Source organism: Pelodiscus sinensis, chromosome 1 (assembly GCF_049634645.1).
Source record: "Pelodiscus sinensis isolate JC-2024 chromosome 1, ASM4963464v1, whole genome shotgun sequence".
Taxonomy (NCBI): Eukaryota; Metazoa; Chordata; order Testudines; family Trionychidae; genus Pelodiscus; species Pelodiscus sinensis.
This window is the reverse complement of record NC_134711.1, coordinates 284,392,733-284,410,045: the sequence shown is the minus strand read 5'-3', so window position 1 is coordinate 284,410,045 and position 17,313 is coordinate 284,392,733. Positions and strand designations below refer to the sequence as shown.

At 41.7% G+C, this 17,313-nt stretch overlaps 1 protein-coding gene and 1 long non-coding RNA gene across 3 annotated transcripts in view; one reads left to right on the top strand and one right to left on the bottom strand.

Annotated features, from left to right (window-relative positions):
• LOC112546011 (uncharacterized) overlaps nucleotides 1-7,244 on the bottom strand; it is a 38,412-nt gene extending 31,168 nt beyond the window's left edge. Inside the window, exon 1 of the long non-coding RNA XR_012900637.1 lies at nucleotides 7,147-7,244. This is a non-coding gene — a long non-coding RNA (uncharacterized LOC112546011). The remainder of the gene's footprint in view (nucleotides 1-7,146) is intronic.
• Nucleotides 1-17,313, top strand: part of VWA8 (von Willebrand factor A domain containing 8) — a 251,624-nt gene that overhangs the window by 99,198 nt on the left and 135,113 nt on the right. For both annotated transcript variants that reach the window (XM_075918951.1, XM_075918952.1), the window contains exons 15-19: nucleotides 2,868-3,036; nucleotides 3,429-3,506; nucleotides 5,673-5,788; nucleotides 7,174-7,280; nucleotides 9,784-9,890. In XM_075918951.1, coding sequence (XP_075775066.1) covers nucleotides 2,868-3,036; nucleotides 3,429-3,506; nucleotides 5,673-5,788; nucleotides 7,174-7,280; nucleotides 9,784-9,890 — 577 coding nt within the window. The remainder of the gene's footprint in view (nucleotides 1-2,867; nucleotides 3,037-3,428; nucleotides 3,507-5,672; nucleotides 5,789-7,173; nucleotides 7,281-9,783; nucleotides 9,891-17,313) is intronic.

Here is a 17,313-nt window from a genome sequence, read left to right as displayed (position 1 = left end):
GACTGTGTCGGTATGTCTAATTTACATGCTTCTGTCGGCAGAGGCATGTAGTCTAGACATACTCTAAATGAAAAAGACAGCAAAAGGAGAGAGTTTCATTTCTATTTTACAGATGGGGAACTGAGACACAGAGTTTTAACTGAAGTCAGTCTGTGACATAGCTGAGAATTAAACCCAGATCCTCCCCGAGTTCCAATCATAGAAGATTAGGGTCAGAAGAGACTTCAAGAAACCATGTAGTCTAACCCCCTGCTCAAAGCAGGATCAGTCCCAATTAAATCATTCCAGACAGAGATTTGTCAAGCCTGGCTTTAAAAACTTCTGAGGATGGAGTCTAGTGCCTTAACCACAAAATTATCCTTGTCTAATTGAGTAAAAGAAGTTACCCATTGCTACTACTTCAAAATGTATTGTTGCCAAAGTTCCCTCTAAACTGCTTGGCAGTACAGCCCCTGCAGCTGCTTAATCAGTCCTGCCCAATCAGGCAGCTCCATGCGCAGAGCCCTGAGCCCCTGAATAGGTGGGGCTGATTAAGCAGCTAGGGTATGGCTACACTACAGCACTAATTTGAACTAACTTAGTTCGAATTAGTTAATTGGAACTAAGCTAATTCGAATTAGCGCATCTAGACTTAAAAACTAGTTCGAATTAGCGTTTTGCTAATTTGAACTAGCATGTCCACATTGAGTGGACCCTGAACCGGGGTTAAGGATGGCCGGAAGCAGTGCCGGGAGGGCATCAGATTAGGACTTAGAGCGTGGAGCTGCTGTCTCAGGCTAGCCGAGGGCTGTGCTTAAAGGGACCCGACCCCCATCTGGGACAGACAGTTCTCAGGAGTTCCCCGCTTGCAAAGCAGTCCTGGCTTGGAGTGCCCTGAATGCCCACATTCGGCACATCACAGCACTTGGCCATCAGACCGGCTGCACTTGCTGCAGGCTGCCATCCGGGGGGGTCAATCAAGGGGCTTCAGGAGAGCTTCCACCTCGAGGAGCCCGCAGAGCCAGCCCAGTCCTCCCCATTGGGGGCTCATACCCCATTCCTCCCTCACCTCCTTCCACTTACCCCTCCCTAGCCCCCCTTCCTGATGTACAAAATAAAGGACACGTGTGTTCAAAAATAGAAACTCTCTTTATTGAACAAAACTTGGGGAGACTGGGAAAAGGAGGTGGGAGAGGGGAAGAGAGAGGGTGGGAGAGGGGAGGGCAACTAAAATGATCAGGGGTTTGGAACAGGTCCCATATGAAGAGAGGCTAAAGAGACTGGGACTTTTCAGCTTAGAAAAGAGGAGACTGAGGGGGGATATGATAGAGGTGTATAAAAGCATGAGTGGTGTGGAGAGGGTGCATAAAGAAAAGTTCTTCATTGGTTCCCATAATAGAAGGACTAAAGGACACCAAATGAAATGAACGGGTAGCAGGCTTCAAACTAACAACAGAAAGTTCTTCTTCACAAAGCAAATAGTCAACCTGTGGAACTTCTTGCTGCAGGAGGCTGTGAAGGCTAGAACGGGAACAGAGTTTAAAGGGAAGTGAGATAAAGTCATGGAGGTTGGGTCCATGGAGTGGTATTAGCCAGGGGGTAGAAATGGTGTCCCTGGCCTCTGTTTGTGGAAGGCTGGAGGTGGATGGCACGAGACAAATGTCTTGGTCATTGTCTTCGGTCCATCCCCTTCAGGGTCCCTAGTGTTGGCCACTGTCGGCATACAGGCTACTGGGCTGGATGGACCTTTGGTCTGACCCAGTACGGCCATTCTAAGCTCAGGGCTCAGGGTCGGGGGTCTCAGTGGACCACCTTGATTTTCATGCCAACCTGCTCCTGGGTGGCCAGGCTGGCAGCTATCCTGCCCTAGACGGCCACTTTCCTGTGCCTAGTGCGGAGGTCGTGGATGAGGTCCACGATGTCCGCACTAGACCAGGCGGGCGCCCGCCTCTTGCGGACCCGGGCAGGCTCCCAGGAGCCGCCAGCCTGGTCCCGGGAAGTGGCGGAGGGCTGGGTGGCAGCAGGTGGCTGGCTCGAGCTGTGCCAGGTGCAGGGTCTGCTGGCTGGGTGCTGGCAGGCTTGCACCTGGCACGGGCACCGTAGCCAGCCCGTGCCCCTTTAAGGGCTCCGAGGCCGGGAGGAGGGCAGAAGAGTTTCCCTGGTGGTGCCCAGAGTGGCCACCAGGGAAAGCTGGGGAGGGCTAGCCTCCCACTAGTTCGAATTAAGTGGCTACACAGCCCTTAATTCGAACTAGTTCATTCGAACTAGGCGTTAGTCCTCGTGGAATGAGGTTTACCTAGTTCGAATTAAGCGCTCCGCTAGTTTGAATTAAGTTCGAACTAGCGGAGCGCTAGTGTAGCGCCTATCAAAGTTAATTCGAACTAAAGTCAGTTAGTTCGAATTAACTTTGTAGTGTAGACATACCCCTACGGAGTTGTGCTTCTGAGCAGCTCAGAGGGAAGGTTGATTGTTGCCTCCTTGATCTGCCTTTTAGTTTTAGGTGATGCTCTTGGAGAATATTTCAAAACTCATCACATTTGTAAATGTTATCTGTTTCATACATACAAAAGAGTAAACAAATGGTGGTGTGGTTACTGGTATTTTCTCAACTTTAATCATCCAGGCCATGCAATATAAAGCCAACACTTGGGTAACCTTGTAGGCGTTACATAGTATGAGAGGGATTTTTTTATATATATTGCTAGTAACAATATGCAATTTTTGTCAGTTTTGATTTTTGTTACATTGCACTGTGATTATCCCAACTAGAAATTGTGGCTGTGGCTTAATAAAATAATTCACGTGAAGATTAATTGTACTTGTAAGTTCAGATTTGTTTCTTGCTGCTTCAACTAGGTAATGTATTTTGAAAAAATATTTTCTTGCAGGTCCATCTTTCCTATCCATTCCTCATTCAGAATAGTTGCCTTGGCAGAACCTCCTGTCATAGGAAGCAGCACAAAACAGTGGTTGGGCCCAGAGTTTCTAACTCTGTTTATGTTCCATACTGTTAAGTCCTTAACCAGGAATGAAGAAATTCAAGTTATTAAAGAAATGGTAAGCACTTGCAATGCTTTAGACCATTATTAGTATTGGCTCCTATTTAAAATGTGAATATGATTATGAACTGGAATATTTTAATATATAGTAGCTACTCCCTTTTCTTATATGATGTGAAATCCTTTATTCAGCAGAAGTGACCCCTTGAATTGTAAGTCTTGGGTATCTTCTACTACAATTAGTATAAATTCATCTCAGTAGTTTTCTATTACAGTTATGTTCTCATATTTGGTTACACAATTATTCCTTTTTGGTTATTTAAAATAAATGTATATGGGCTACATATTTGCATATGCTCTGTCTAAGTGTATGTGTGTATATAAATTACACATGTATACATAAATATGAAATATATATATAAAATACTTTTTGTTTGGTCTTTCACATAGATTCCAGATGTTCCCAAGGTTGCGGTAGAACAGTTGTTGTCATTAACACACAAGCTTCGAGAGACAAATGACCCCACAGTGAGTCTATTTGTTCAGATTTGCATTCTACTTGTCATTACCTGTGTACCTGTTTTCAAAGTCAAGGTTTTACCTCTGCTCAACAAAGGAAGTATTTTCTCCAGCAATTTGAGGATGTTTCCTATTTCCTAAAGCTCTTGCATTATGCTGACTGATCTTGACCAGTGGAGGCTGGATTGGGCTCATTCTGGAGCCCATCCCTTTACTTCTTGCATGGCCACAGGAGCCGAGTGTACTGCCACCACAGTACTTTTAGACCCTGCCTCAGTGGGATTTGTGAAAGCAGCTCTGCAAAGCCAACTCAGGTTTCTTGTCCTTTATACATATGGCAACTTTTTTATTTGTAATATACAGGAAGCCCCCACTTTACAGCAGCCCAATTTATGACCCCCCCCCCCCCACTTACGACCTTTTCCATAAATGCAAAAGGGGCTGAAATCCCCTGACTTATGTCCATGGCCCCAGATTTACAATGGCGTACGACACCTGTTGTAAATGTGGGCTCGAGTTACAATACCCCTGTCTTGTGATGCTTTCCCCAGAGCCAATCGCGTCGCAAGTCGGGGGCAGCCTGTATAGTAAATTAAACTCCCTGTAAAATTGGCATCGTATTTCTGATTTTTTTTTTTATTTCAACTTGATCCTTTCAGACATTACTGTGTCTTTGCTGCTAGATTAAAGAATCCATTAGTAACTTGATCACCATAGCTACTTCTATTTTCTGAAAAAAAATACCCAACCCCACACCCATGATCAACATAGCTGTGCTGACCTAACCCCTGCTGAGTTGATGAGAGAATGCCTCTGTTGACATAGCTGCTGTTTGTGGAGGTAGGGTTTCTACACCAATAGAAACGATGCCATGGTGTAGGATGTGTCTGCATTATGAGATTATCCTGGTGTATCTGCAACAACATAGCTATGCCAGAATAGTGTCTATAGTGTAGGTGTACCCTCAGATGAAGTAATACCTTCTTCCTGTATAAGTAATTACAGATTGCAAACAAGTAAAAATGAAATAGATTGAGCTCCTTTAGTAATACCTATAAAGCATATTTTCCAGACAGTGAATCATTTTCATAGCTTTTCTTTCAATTGTCTCTAAATTTCTCTATCCATTTTAACATGTGGATATCAGAACTCAAATATCCCTATTCTTACTTATTATTCCATTGTTTATGAATCACAATTATCATGCTAGCTCTTTTTTTGCTAAAGCATCACAGGGGGAGCTCAGATTCAACTGGTAATAAATAGAAGATTTCAGTTCCCAAAACATCTGTTCTGTTACAAATGCTAAATAAAGCCTTTTCCGAAAGATCCCTTATCCCTTATTTCATAGAGGGATAAGGGATCTTTCAGAAAAGGCTTTATTTTCCGCAAGATCAGCATCTAGACTGGCGCTTTTTTCCGACAAAGCTCCTTGCGGGAAAAAAAGTGGCAGCCATTTTTATGCTAATGAAGCGGGGGAGATTTAAATCCCTGCTTCATTAGCAATTACGATACGTCTAATTTACATCCCTTTTACGAAAAAGGGATGTAGTCTAGACGTAGCCAGTGATTTCTGTGGTTGTAGATTCTTGCCATAAACACAGTACAGTAAACTTCTGATAATCTGGCACCTTTAGGACCCAGGGGGTGCCAGGTTATCAGATATTCCGGACTATCGGAAGGGGGGGCTATGAGGAGTCTGGGTTGGAGTGGGGGGCATGCGCCATTCGGCGCTGCAGGACCAACCCGGCAGCACCCCAGCTGCTCTGCCCCACACTTCCCCAAGTCAGTTGCTGTTGAAACTGACCAGCGGCTGACTCCGAGAAGCTGGGGGAAAAGCTGCTCTGCCCCCGACTTCCCCGAGTCAGCCGCTGGTCAATTTCAGCAGCAGCTGAATCGGGGAAGCTGGGCGCAGAGCAGCTCCAATTGTCCGGCTGCCCAGAGCACTTCTGGGTTCCAGATGGTGCCGGATCATCAGGAGTGCCGGACCACTGGAGTTTTACTGTATTATGACCTCTGAAGGACTAAACAGTGAAAGCTGGGATCTGAGGAAGAAAGCAACTCTTTAAGACCATAATTGGAAATAATTGCTTTTAGCGTAAATGGTTTTCTTCTAAGTTTGTTGAAGTTTAAATGTAAGAGGACTATTAATAAACTTTCCTTTATTTTTTGCAGGCACAGTCACTGGCATCATCTTTGTCCACACGACAGCTATTACGAATTTGCCGTCGCCTATCACAGTATCCAAATGAAAATCTCTACCATGCTGTCAATAAAGCCTGTCTTTCCAGGTAGCCATGTTAATTTTACTGGAAAGTTCTGTCAAACAACTGCTAATATGCTAGAAAGATGGATTAATGTTTTTGAAGGAGTTAGACATTAAAATTAGGATCCTCCCTACTATTCTGATCCTCCCTAATCAGAGAATGTTAGATTTCACTTCTATGGATTTCTCAGATTTCAAACATTATTTGAAACATGTAATTCAGCACTTCTTTTTAATCCCTGTATGTATGTCAGGTGCTTAATGATTTAAGAGAAATAGGTTTTTAGAACTAACAATTGTCAACTTTGTGATGCTGTTTCAAAAAAGGGAAAATGTAATTGTTTCTCATAAAATGGAAAGGAAGAGCTCTACTAGAAGGGACAGTTACACTGCATAATGACCACAGGGAGAGAGCATTATGGGGCCAGGGACAGCTATAATTCCATTGGGCCAGCACGGGGCAGGGGTGTAGAAAGGTACAGTGAGTTGTCTGTCTGTTTTTCTGACTCTCTGTCTGTCCTCTAACCGGGGATATTCTCCCCTTTCCCGACTGAGTCTGCTGGAGCTGCAGTGGTCATGGAGAGGCGCTTCTTCTCATCTGGCCCAAGCTGCTGTGGGAAGAGGGGGCTGGGCAAGTCCTCTCTCCCTGGGGCAGCCTGTAATACTGAGCCTCTCATCTCTAGTTCCACCCCAGAGTAATAATTTAAATGAAGAAAAAAGCAAAAATTGTTTCACTTAGGGCACGTCTACACAGCAGGGCCAAAGCCAAAATAAGCTATACAACTTGAGCTACATTAATTGTGTAGCTTAAGTTAAAATAGCGAATTTTGGCTTTTGGTGCTGTCCACACAGCAGGAATTAGAGTGCTCTTCCTCCGACTTCCCTTACACCTTGTAAAATGAGGGTTACAGGAGTCGGAGTAAGAAGTCCTCCAGCTCAAAATTGTTTCGACATTGTCAAAATAACTGCTTGTAGTGTAGATGCAGATTATGTTATTTTAGAATAATGACAGTTATTCTGAAATAACACTGCTATGTAGACATAGCCCTAAGGACCCAATAACTCCAGGTAAATCTTCTAGTATTAATACAATGTTGGGACTGAACTTTAAATTTAGATCTAAAGAATGCTTTGGTGCTACTGTTGTGATTGTATTTTTTCCAGATACCTTTTTGAATTAGAAGTTATTGATGTGAGGAGAGTAACTTTGACAGTTTCCAGTAGCATGAGGTTCCATTTCCTTTCCTAAGCACAGATAGAGTAGGTGAAGAATTGGAAACTGTCAGAGTGGGACAGGAATTATTTAGAGCATATGAAGTCAGGGAGAATTGTCACATTGATCTTGGAAGGCAAAAATTAACCCAGGTAAAATTAAAAACTGACCTTCCTTTTTTGCTCCCCTTGGTTTAGGTTTTTGCCAAACCTTGCAAGATCAGCTTTACATAAGAATCTGCTGGATTCTGGGATTGAGATAAACCTGGATGATATTAGGAAACAAGAGGAGAAGGATTATAGTTGTAAGTTTCTACCACTTTTAAAAAAATCTTTTATAAACATTACTCAGTTGTTTGAACACAAAAAGATGTGTTAGATGTTCCCTTCATTAAGTGTGCCTTACTTCAGGTATAACTCTTAGACCTTGTGTTCCTAAAAGATGTACCTATAATTCTCTACATATGTTTTCTAGATTTTCATAACTGTAGATCTTCTTCAATTTAAGTGATTCCTTATCCTAGCCTGACCCATGGAATTTTGTATGTTCTTTACATTTCTAAGACTCTGCAATCAATGGGGCCCTTGTTCATAGCCCTTATTGGGTTACTTTGCTGCTGCCTTCTGTTAGCATTCTTTACAAATATATCCTTTTTCTTGTTGTCCAGGCTTGCAATTTTTGTGTAATTGAGTCTTCTAGATCTTTCTCCATTGCAGCAGGACCTCCACCTCCCCAATACCGTGTGCTTCCTCTTCTTTAATAATCTCTTTTCTTTCATTAACACATTTGAGAAGCTCTTGGTCACCTCCCACTCTGATCATGGCAATCTATTGGTAGTCTGGCTTTCCCTTCTTTAAGGGAAACTGCTATTGTAGACAACTTTCTCTCCCATCAATCTGACTAACATTTCTTTCCCCTGTTTTGTTCACATCTGAATTTTTCTTACTAAATTTTGTGGTGTGTGGGGTTTTTTTTGTGTGTGTGCGTTCAATTTTGTATCTATCATTCCTGCTTGCTTCTTTTATTTTACTTCCTATACCTCCACCCTTCCCCAAATTACTCCTGCCTATCCTCTGGCCTTCCTATTTTCTTTATCTTTTTTTCCTCATATTACGCTTCATGCTTTCTGTCATATAACAGAGTCTGCTACTTCCTGTCCATTGAATCCTTTCAGCATACTTAATTTCCTTACTGTCTCACCAGTACTCTCTTTGCTCTTCCTCTTCTGCAAACCCCTGTTAAGGATTTTGTCTTACATGTGTTTGTCTTGTCTGCTTTTCATTGCCAGATCTTTAAAACAGAGGATATGTCTTTATACTGTATATACTTGGAAATTGCTCTACCAATAAAAATGTCTACAGCTACTCTGTGTAGTAATGCAGGCTCTTTTCAATTTCAAAACATATGTGGTAGAAATTGGTGCCAAGTACTAACTATTGGTAGGATAGTTTGAATTATAGTAGTATCACTAGAGATTCATTCCTGTGCAATTTTTTTTTAGTTTTTCACAAAGCTGATACTAATATGCAGACTTCATACTTCTTTATAAATCTGTTTTGAACTTTCATTAACTGTGTTCAACATAAGAACTCCCAAAAATACAGCACATTGAGAAATCTAATGTTTGCATTACCAGCAATTTCATAATTGTCATTTGCAAAATCATAGCAGAATTAAACTAAATAAAATAAAACAAACAATGGAGAGCAGTTTCTTAGTGTTACAGTTCAGGTTTATCCAACCCAATAGGATGTATGAGTAGAGGAAAAGGGCAAGCATCTGTGGGAGGCAGGGTTGACTATCTGGAACTGCTGGGTTGGAGAATAGTTACTTATAGTAGGCTGTTGTGGTTAGTCAGTACAGTGGTTTTAATTATTTTTCTTTACAAACGTCTGCTGAAGGTTTCTCCAACATATGCAAATTTAACCACTTTTCACCAATGTTTTAAAATGTGCCTATTTTGTGCTGTAACTCATTTGTATAAAATGTGTTAAATGGAGAAACCAACAGGCTGTGTCTAGATTGGCATGATTTTCCGGAAATGCTTTTAACGGAAAAGTTTTCCGTTAAAAGCATTTTCGGAACAGAGCGTCTAGATTGGCACGGACACTTTTCCGCAAAAGCACTTTTTGCGGAAAAGCGTCCATGCCAATCTAGACGCACTTTTCCGCAAAAAAGCCCCGATCGCCATTTTGCGATCGGGGCTTTTTTGCGCAAAACAAATCTGAGCTTTCTACACTGGCCCTTTTGCGCAAAAGGGACTTTTGCCTGAATGGGAGCAGAATAGTATTTCTGCAAGAAGCACTGATTTCTTACAGTAGGAAGTCAGTGCTTTTGCGGAAATTCAAGCGGCCAGTGTAGACAGCTGGCAAGTTTTTCCGGAAAAGCGGCTGATTTTCCGGAAAAACTGGCCAGTCTAGACACAGCCACAGTGTCTTTCAGATAAAGTTTAAAGGAAATGACTGGCATGCTGGTCCTCCTGTGAGACTTTTCAATGATTAAAAGAAGAAAGAACCAAGTTAAGGCTTCAGCCAAAGCAGTTGTCACAATCTCATTGTTCTTTCTGGTACTTGTCCCCCATCACCAATAGTTTGTCATACATTTTAATGGACTCATTTTAAGCCATAGGGTTTCATGCTATTCCTTTTCTGTCGTCTTTTGAACTGCAAGAAACAAAATATTTCTGGAAATCTTCCTGTTACCCATACATTGCAATAGATGTATGCACATCTCATTACTAGTATTATTGACCACACATCTGTAGATCAATGTTATAAGTAATTCCTTGTTTTTCATAAAATAAATAGGTGAAATACATAATGGGTTACTGAGAATTGGATCTGCCACCATGCCTGTTTATAATCCCAGTGAGAAAATGAAAGTGCCTGATGTTCTGTTTTATGAGAACACCCAGGTAAGTGCAGTTCTCTGATGCTACAGGTGCAGTAGAGTTTTGTTAAACATTGCAGTAATGATTTTTTTAAAGAACATATTTCTGAAGTGGTTGCATCAGTCTGGAACAGTAACTCTTAAAGCATTTTAATCTTGTTGGTAAATTTGGTACTCATTTCAGATTATTATCAGAGGGGTAGCCGTGTTAGTCTGAATCTGCAAAAGCGACGAGGAGTCCTGTGGCACCTTATAGACTAACTGAAGTGTAGGAGCATAAGCTTTCGTGGGCAAAGACCCACTGCATCTGACGAAGTGGGTCTTTGCCCACGAAAGCTTATGCTCCTACACTTCAGTTAGTCTATAAGGTGCCACAGGACTCCTCATCGCTATTTCAGATTATTATAGATCAAGCTTCTTAACCATCTCTTTGTGAAGCGATGATAAAAATCCTGTAGAAATTCCTGTTGAAAAATCCTGTGAAAAATAAACAAATGGCTCTAGAACCTGGATTTTGTTTATAGTGAATCAATAAAATACTGTGTTGAGAAGATTTATTACTGTCGTTTGCCTAAACCACTATTGTTACAGCAGCTACACAGCTCCTTTTAAAGATCCTATTTTTAGAAAGTTATATCTTGAAGTTTTGCAGCTTGCAATACAGAATGCGGATTAGGAATTATTAGTATACATTTTAAAATATGAAAACACAGTTGAATTTTTGAAAATGTTATCACTATTCATAGTAATTTTATATGTAATACTTTTTAATGCACAAGCAATATGCTTATTAACAGTATATTAAACCAAATTATAGGCTCATGCACTCCTAAGTATTATTCAATAATTATTCTAACGTGAAATGTCTCAACTAAAGTGTAGGAATATGACAAAAGTTGCTGCAGCATAGTGTCCCTCTAGTTATACAGACTATGAATTCTCTGGTTCTGAGTGTCTACTTTGCATAATCACTATACAGTATTTTAATAACTATTATATGCAAATCCCAGGATTCTAATGGGCTGACAGCCATTTTTAGCTAATCAGAGTGCAAGAATTGCTCAAGAACTATGCGGTATATATGCAAATTTGTTTACTGTGGCTACTGATGGTTAAAACCTAGATGGAACTACTATGGCATGAGTGTATCACTGGTTGGAAAACCATTCCTAGAGAGTAAATTATCAATGGTTCACAGTCATGTTGGGATCATTCCTGAATTCTCAGCAGCTGCCAGCAACTGTGGGGAACTCTCCACAGGGTCAGGAGCCAGGGTGAGTTCCCTGCAGCTCCCAGCCCCCACACAGGCCAGGAGACACCCACAAATATGTGGAACTGAGAACAGCAGTTCTGCGAATTGCAAGGGTCACCTGTATTGTATTCAGTTCCAGGGATAAATTTCCGGAAAGATGTGGACAAATTGGAAAAGAGAAGAGCAACACAAATGATTAAAGGTCTAGTTGAAAATATGAGCTATGAAGAAAGATTGAAAAAAATGTTTTTAGTTTAGAAAAGAGGAGGGAACTTGATAAACAGTTCTTAGGTATCTAAAAGGTGGTTACAAGAAGAAGGGAGAAAAATTGCTCTTAACCTCTGATGCTAGGACAAGAAACAATGGGCTTAAACTGCAAGAACTGAGGTTTAGGTTGGACATTAGGAAAACCTTCCTAGCTGTCAGGGTGGCTAAACACTAGAATAAATTGCCTAGGAAGGTTATGGAATCTACATCATTGGAGATTTTTAAGGGCAGGTGAGACAAACAGATGTCAGGGATGATCAAGATGGTCCTTGGCCCTGTGATGAGTACAGGGGACTGGACTTGATGACCTCTCGAGATCCATTCCATTCCTGTGATTCTGTGAAATCTCCGTTCTGATTGGGGGCAGTACTCACAATAATCATATTATTTGTTGTTAATAGAAATATTGCTTCAAGCTCTCACACGCTTCAGCTGATCTAGAGAAATTCCAAAATGTATATGAGGGGAAAGAGAGAAGAAGAAGAAAAAAAAAAAGCAAAGTGGCTCTGTGAACATGCTGTGAAAGGGAAAGTGTTTTTTTCTAAGCAAGACAGGTTCACTAGAGGGGGCAGGTTTCTGATCATCACAGCACTGATGTGTTAGCTTTCAGTTCCTAGGGCATGCTTGGCCATAGGACATGCCCACAAAGCGAATCTCCAGGATGCTTTGCCTGGCTAAAGTAGCACCGACAGTTAGAGTTCTTCTGTGAAATGTTTGCCTATTAGGGCTAGCTTTTTTCATATCCTTTTCTTCCCGCCTCATTTGCTAGTTCTCCACAGAGCAGTGAGTGCCACCTCCACTGCATGGGCCCTGCTAGCAATGTGAATTTATGGGAATCTTCTTAATTTTCCCTAGTAAAAGTTCATGGTTGAGGTTTTGTTCTGTGCTGCTGGTTCAGAAAAGTACTTTAATTTTGGGGCTCTCCCAGATGAAATCCTAAATCCTATAATAATGCCCCTTTTCATCTTGTTTAAGGAGACAGTAATAGTAGTAATTCCAGAATGAAGGCACTAAAAAAAATCTAAACCTGACCTGTGTTAAAATATTATTTATCTGCTTTGTTTAGGTGTCACTTGTTTGTTAAATGTGTAGACCAAAGGAAATTGCCCTAAATTCATCAACAGTAGCATTGTGTGTTTGTCAAAAAGCAGCATATTGAGAATAAAAAATTGGTTTTCTTCTTTAATCCTGTGTTGCTAGCTCCCACCCCAGTGTGACACACTAAAGTGTTCTCATGATGATTTCAGAACCATGAAAATCTGCTGGAGACTGAAACTAATTTATGAGTAATAAAGTAGTATAGTTAAAAACCCAGCATTTAGTTATGTATGCTCATCCCCAAAACATTTCATGTTCCAGTGGGGTTTCAGCGTTGCTGTGAAACCACAGCATGCTGCAACTGAAGATGTAGTATCAGAGCAGGAGCCAGCAATCTAAAGTGGGCTGCATATTGTGAGACTCAGAAGAAGAACAATGATTTTTTTAGATAGGTGCTAAATGTCACAATCAGCCTAGCTATTGGGGTGGGGGGAAAGCATTGAATACTTATTGCCAAATCTAGTGGAATTTTGACATTTCCATTTAGAAATGTCTTACGTGAACATGACATGATTGTAAACATTCTCTGTATATTTCACCACAGTACTGGCTTGTACCTTATTATTAGAAATTATCTCATTTTCCTAGCAAGTACTTGCATGTATTATGCCGAAACAGTTGTTTGAGAGTGTCAAGGCTGTTCCCAACTCTGGGACTCCGAATGCAGAAGGTTGGGGCCCACAAGAGAGCTTTAAAACCTTGCTTCTACAGGCACTCGTTACAAAAACATTCCCTCAGAATCCTAAAACACAGATTTTGGGAAATTTGCTGCCACCATGAAGTGCTTTTTTATCCCTAAAAAAAAAACAGGCATGAAAGTTTGAAATCAACCTCAGGGATACTCTTAAGTTCCTTTGCCCAAAAAGAACTTGAAAAAGAAAAGAGAAAAACAAGCTGCAGTCTCTAGTAGCTATCTCAGTCAGAGGCATGCAGATACACACAGACAAACCTTCCAGGACACAAGAATCAAATCATTACCTTTAAAAGAAGTGATTTGTATTACAAAACAAAAGATAAACTTGATAAAGCATACTTGATTGCTAGATGTCGCAGAGCAACCAAGGAAAATAAATTTAAAAACCAGAGAAAAGTCTCGGCACAGTGCTTAAATGGTAGTAAATGGAGAGGGAGGCATAAATTCACACAGAACAGTTCAAACCATACCACAAAATAAAGAAACGCAACTGGACTCACATTTCCCTGGTACTCACTTCTCATTTTCTCTTTGTTCAGTCCACTTCCATGCCCTGAATTCCATGGTGGAGGGAGGGGCATGGTAGTCCTGCCTTGGTTTAAATAATTCTGTGTATCTTCACTGCTGGTTTAACTCTCCCACACAAAGAAAGTAGGCAGGGAACCTATATCCAATTCAGATTTCAACCTTCTATCTCAATTAGCTCTCCCAGCCCCCTGGCGGACACCTTTGCTAGGTACCTGAGTTAATCCCTTAGTCACCGGGTGCTGGTCAGCACTCCCCCTGTTCATGACAGAGAGAAACAACTCGAGCCCCGTTATTTCTACAATTTAGGATTGTTTTGTTTAAATGTGAGGAAGTTCTCCTATGTTTTTAGCAATTAACTCAGAAAGCATAATGGATTTGGCTTGCTAGGATACCTGATGTTAAATCTAGACTAAAACAAACTTGGTCAGCTATTTTACTGTGTGTGCGCGTGCGTGCACATTCAAGGAAATACAGAAATTTACCTTCAAGCCTTCTTTCGTATGGTGCATTTGATAGTTTCTTGACATGAGTACTTAGGATTTTGCAATATTAAGCTTTGATTATAAGCACCATTAAAATACTGCCCTTTGTTTTGGCCTAGAGGGATTTGGAACACTACAACAGCTTCTGTAGTATTATAAATTAAATATTTCTGTATTCTTAGTAATAATGCAGGAGTTACTGATTTCAAGAAGCAAATGCTGGGGGTAAAATGATAATGCTGAAACAAAAAATAGTTGTATGTTACATTTATGTAAAGACAGTCACTCTTTTTTCTAAGTACCTTGTTTGACCTACTTACAGATGACCTATTTTCACTAGATACAGAGCATACACAAGATTTTGATACTAATAAAGCGGCCTGCAGTTTTCATGTTATCAAGCTTCACCGATAATTGCATCATTTTTATTTGCAACAAATCTGTTTGCTTGAAACAATTTTAGGTTTATTTTTGTTTTCAAGTACATTACCATTTTTACATGTTAGAATGTTTAATACCATTTAATTACTATAAAATACATCACAAGTATTTTAACTAGGGATGTAAAATCCTGGGCAATCAGTTAACTGGTTAAACATTAGGTTAATTTCACATTTACTGAGTTAACCAATTAAGCAAGATTTCACTGCTCCAACCCCCTAGTCCACGGGGCTCTGCTTGCTCCTGGCTCCTAGCCACCTTGCAGGAGCTGGGGCCGGGATTGGAGTGGCTTCCGCCACAGACAAGGGCTGCTCCAGCCCAGCCAGAGCAGACCCTTCCTGCATTGCTCCCAGGACATCACAGACAGGGGCTGCTCCAGATTAACATTTCCCATCCCTAACTTTAATGGTGTCCTTGATTAGTTAGTCTGATTCAAAGAGTGAGAATAGCAGTTTAGCCACACATTTTTGATTTGGGATAGATTTTCTTTTTTCTTGACAATAAACTGTAACCGGAATATAAACTTGTATTTGAGATCAATGTCTCACCTTCTAGTGGTACAGATTTGTGTAATTATAAACATATGGATTCAACTCATGTCTTGACTTCAGTGGAGTTGTACCAAAGTGAAATTTGGCCATTGAGACTTTTCTTCACATCATACAAGAAAATATTATTACTAGTTCTTGATTATAGTAGTTTATTGCAGTCAATTGCATTATTATTATTATTATTATTATAAATTAATTATAACCTGATTGTGCATCCTGGTTTATGTGGCAATAATATTCTGAGCTGAATACATTTTTAATTTTGTATAGCAAATAAACCCTCATCCCCTGATATTAGGTCAACAAAAAGTACTCTCAAATTATTTAGTTATTTTACATTGTATATCTATTCACATATTAAATCAAAGATGATAAAAACAATCTGCTATATGTTAAATTGTATCTAATAATAGTATTATAATTTGAATACATATTGTATTTTTCCTCTTAGAGTAGAATATCAGCAATTATGTCTTATCAACCATACACGCACAGCTGGTTCTTGCTGCATGCTTTGAAGTAGGGATGTCAACATAGACGACTACACAATTATCTGATAAACCCAGGCCTGGGCTTGTCAGTTAATTCTGTTTCAGAGGCAGTTGGGGAGAAGGAGATGGTGGGAACTGGTGCCCTCCCTTTCTGCTGCCTCTGATAGAGAGGCAGAAGCACAGAATGTATGGGGGGGCATGTGGGAGCCAGTACGTGCGGGGAGCCAGCTTTCAAGCAGGCTTTCCACACGTGCCAGTTCCACAAACCTGTCTCCCTCTTGCCCCCGCTGCCTCCTACAGAGGCAGCAGGGGGTGCAGGCAGGAGCCAGTGCTGGGGGGAGTCTATGCTGCAGGAAGCCACCTCCTCTCCTTCCCCCACTATGATGCCTCTTTCTTCATGGAGCTCACGGACAGGGGCTGCTGCCACCCCTTGCTGCTTTCTCTTTATCATTGATTCCATTACTTCTGACACCTCTATGATAAAATCGTAGCCTTAGTCATTATTATGCTTTAGATTTTGTCTCAGTTATTGTTAGTAAAAGCCATAGGCAGGTTCTGGGCTAAACAAAAATTCAGGGAAGACTGTGACCTGTCTGTGACACATTAAAAATAACAGGGAAGCTAACTCCCATGGGGGAAATGACTGCTCCCCCCACTACTCCTAGCAGTGGTTGATAGCTCCAGAGCCCCCCATGGCAGCTCAGAGCTCCATGTCTTTTGCTACCAGCAATGGCTGATAGCATTGTGAAGCATGATGCTCCAAGGCCCCTGGTATCTATGCCAGAAGCTTAGGCCCATGGGCAATGTATATAAGAGGCAAGGGAAGGTGCTCCTTTCCCTGGGTCTTACTGCCCACCTCCTTGCCTTTACCAATCCTTGTTCTGACCCTTTCTGCAGGCTCCCTCAGCTGGCTTCTGTCTGGTGAGTCTTCAGTCTAGTAAATTAAAAGTGAAAAAGCCTTCCAGCTTGCCAGACCTGTTGGCAGATCATTTATATTGTTGTTATATGTATTGCTTAGTTTGTGTTATTTCCACTCCAGTTCATCTGATGAAGTGGGTTTTGCCCATGGAAGCTCATGATTCTATATATTTTGGCTAGTCTCTAAGGTGCCACAGGACCACTTGTTATCTCTTTCTATATATATATATAAAAAATGTTTCCTGCAGGACAGCAGAGTGATGTCATCTGTGTCCCACTGCACCCGCCTCCACCTGTGTCCTCAGCTGTGCAGCCTCCCCACTTCCCAGTGCTCTAGCGGGGAGGAACCCGCATGGCCTTACCCCTCGCCCAGTGGACCCCCCCTCCCCTTGCCAGGATAGCTTCATGCCCGTGGGGTCCATCTCTGTGAGCCTGGGGTGCTGGGAAAGTTGCCTCAGCCCCGAGTCTCCAACCTACTACCTGCCCTAGGCATGGGCTGTCCCCAGACACCCCGCCTGGAGTTTGTGGTGCAGGCTCTGGGGTCGCATAGGGGAGAGTGGGGGTGCGCTGAAGAGCTGAGTGAGGGGAGCGCGTGTGTGTGGGCAGAGAAGGCAGCAGGGGGCCCCAGGCAGGCGCACATGGTGTCTCCACCTGAGACAAGAGGCAAGTCCTTGAGGCAGAGGCAGGGACCCAGGGGAGGCTGAGGTGGGGGCTGATAGGACAATA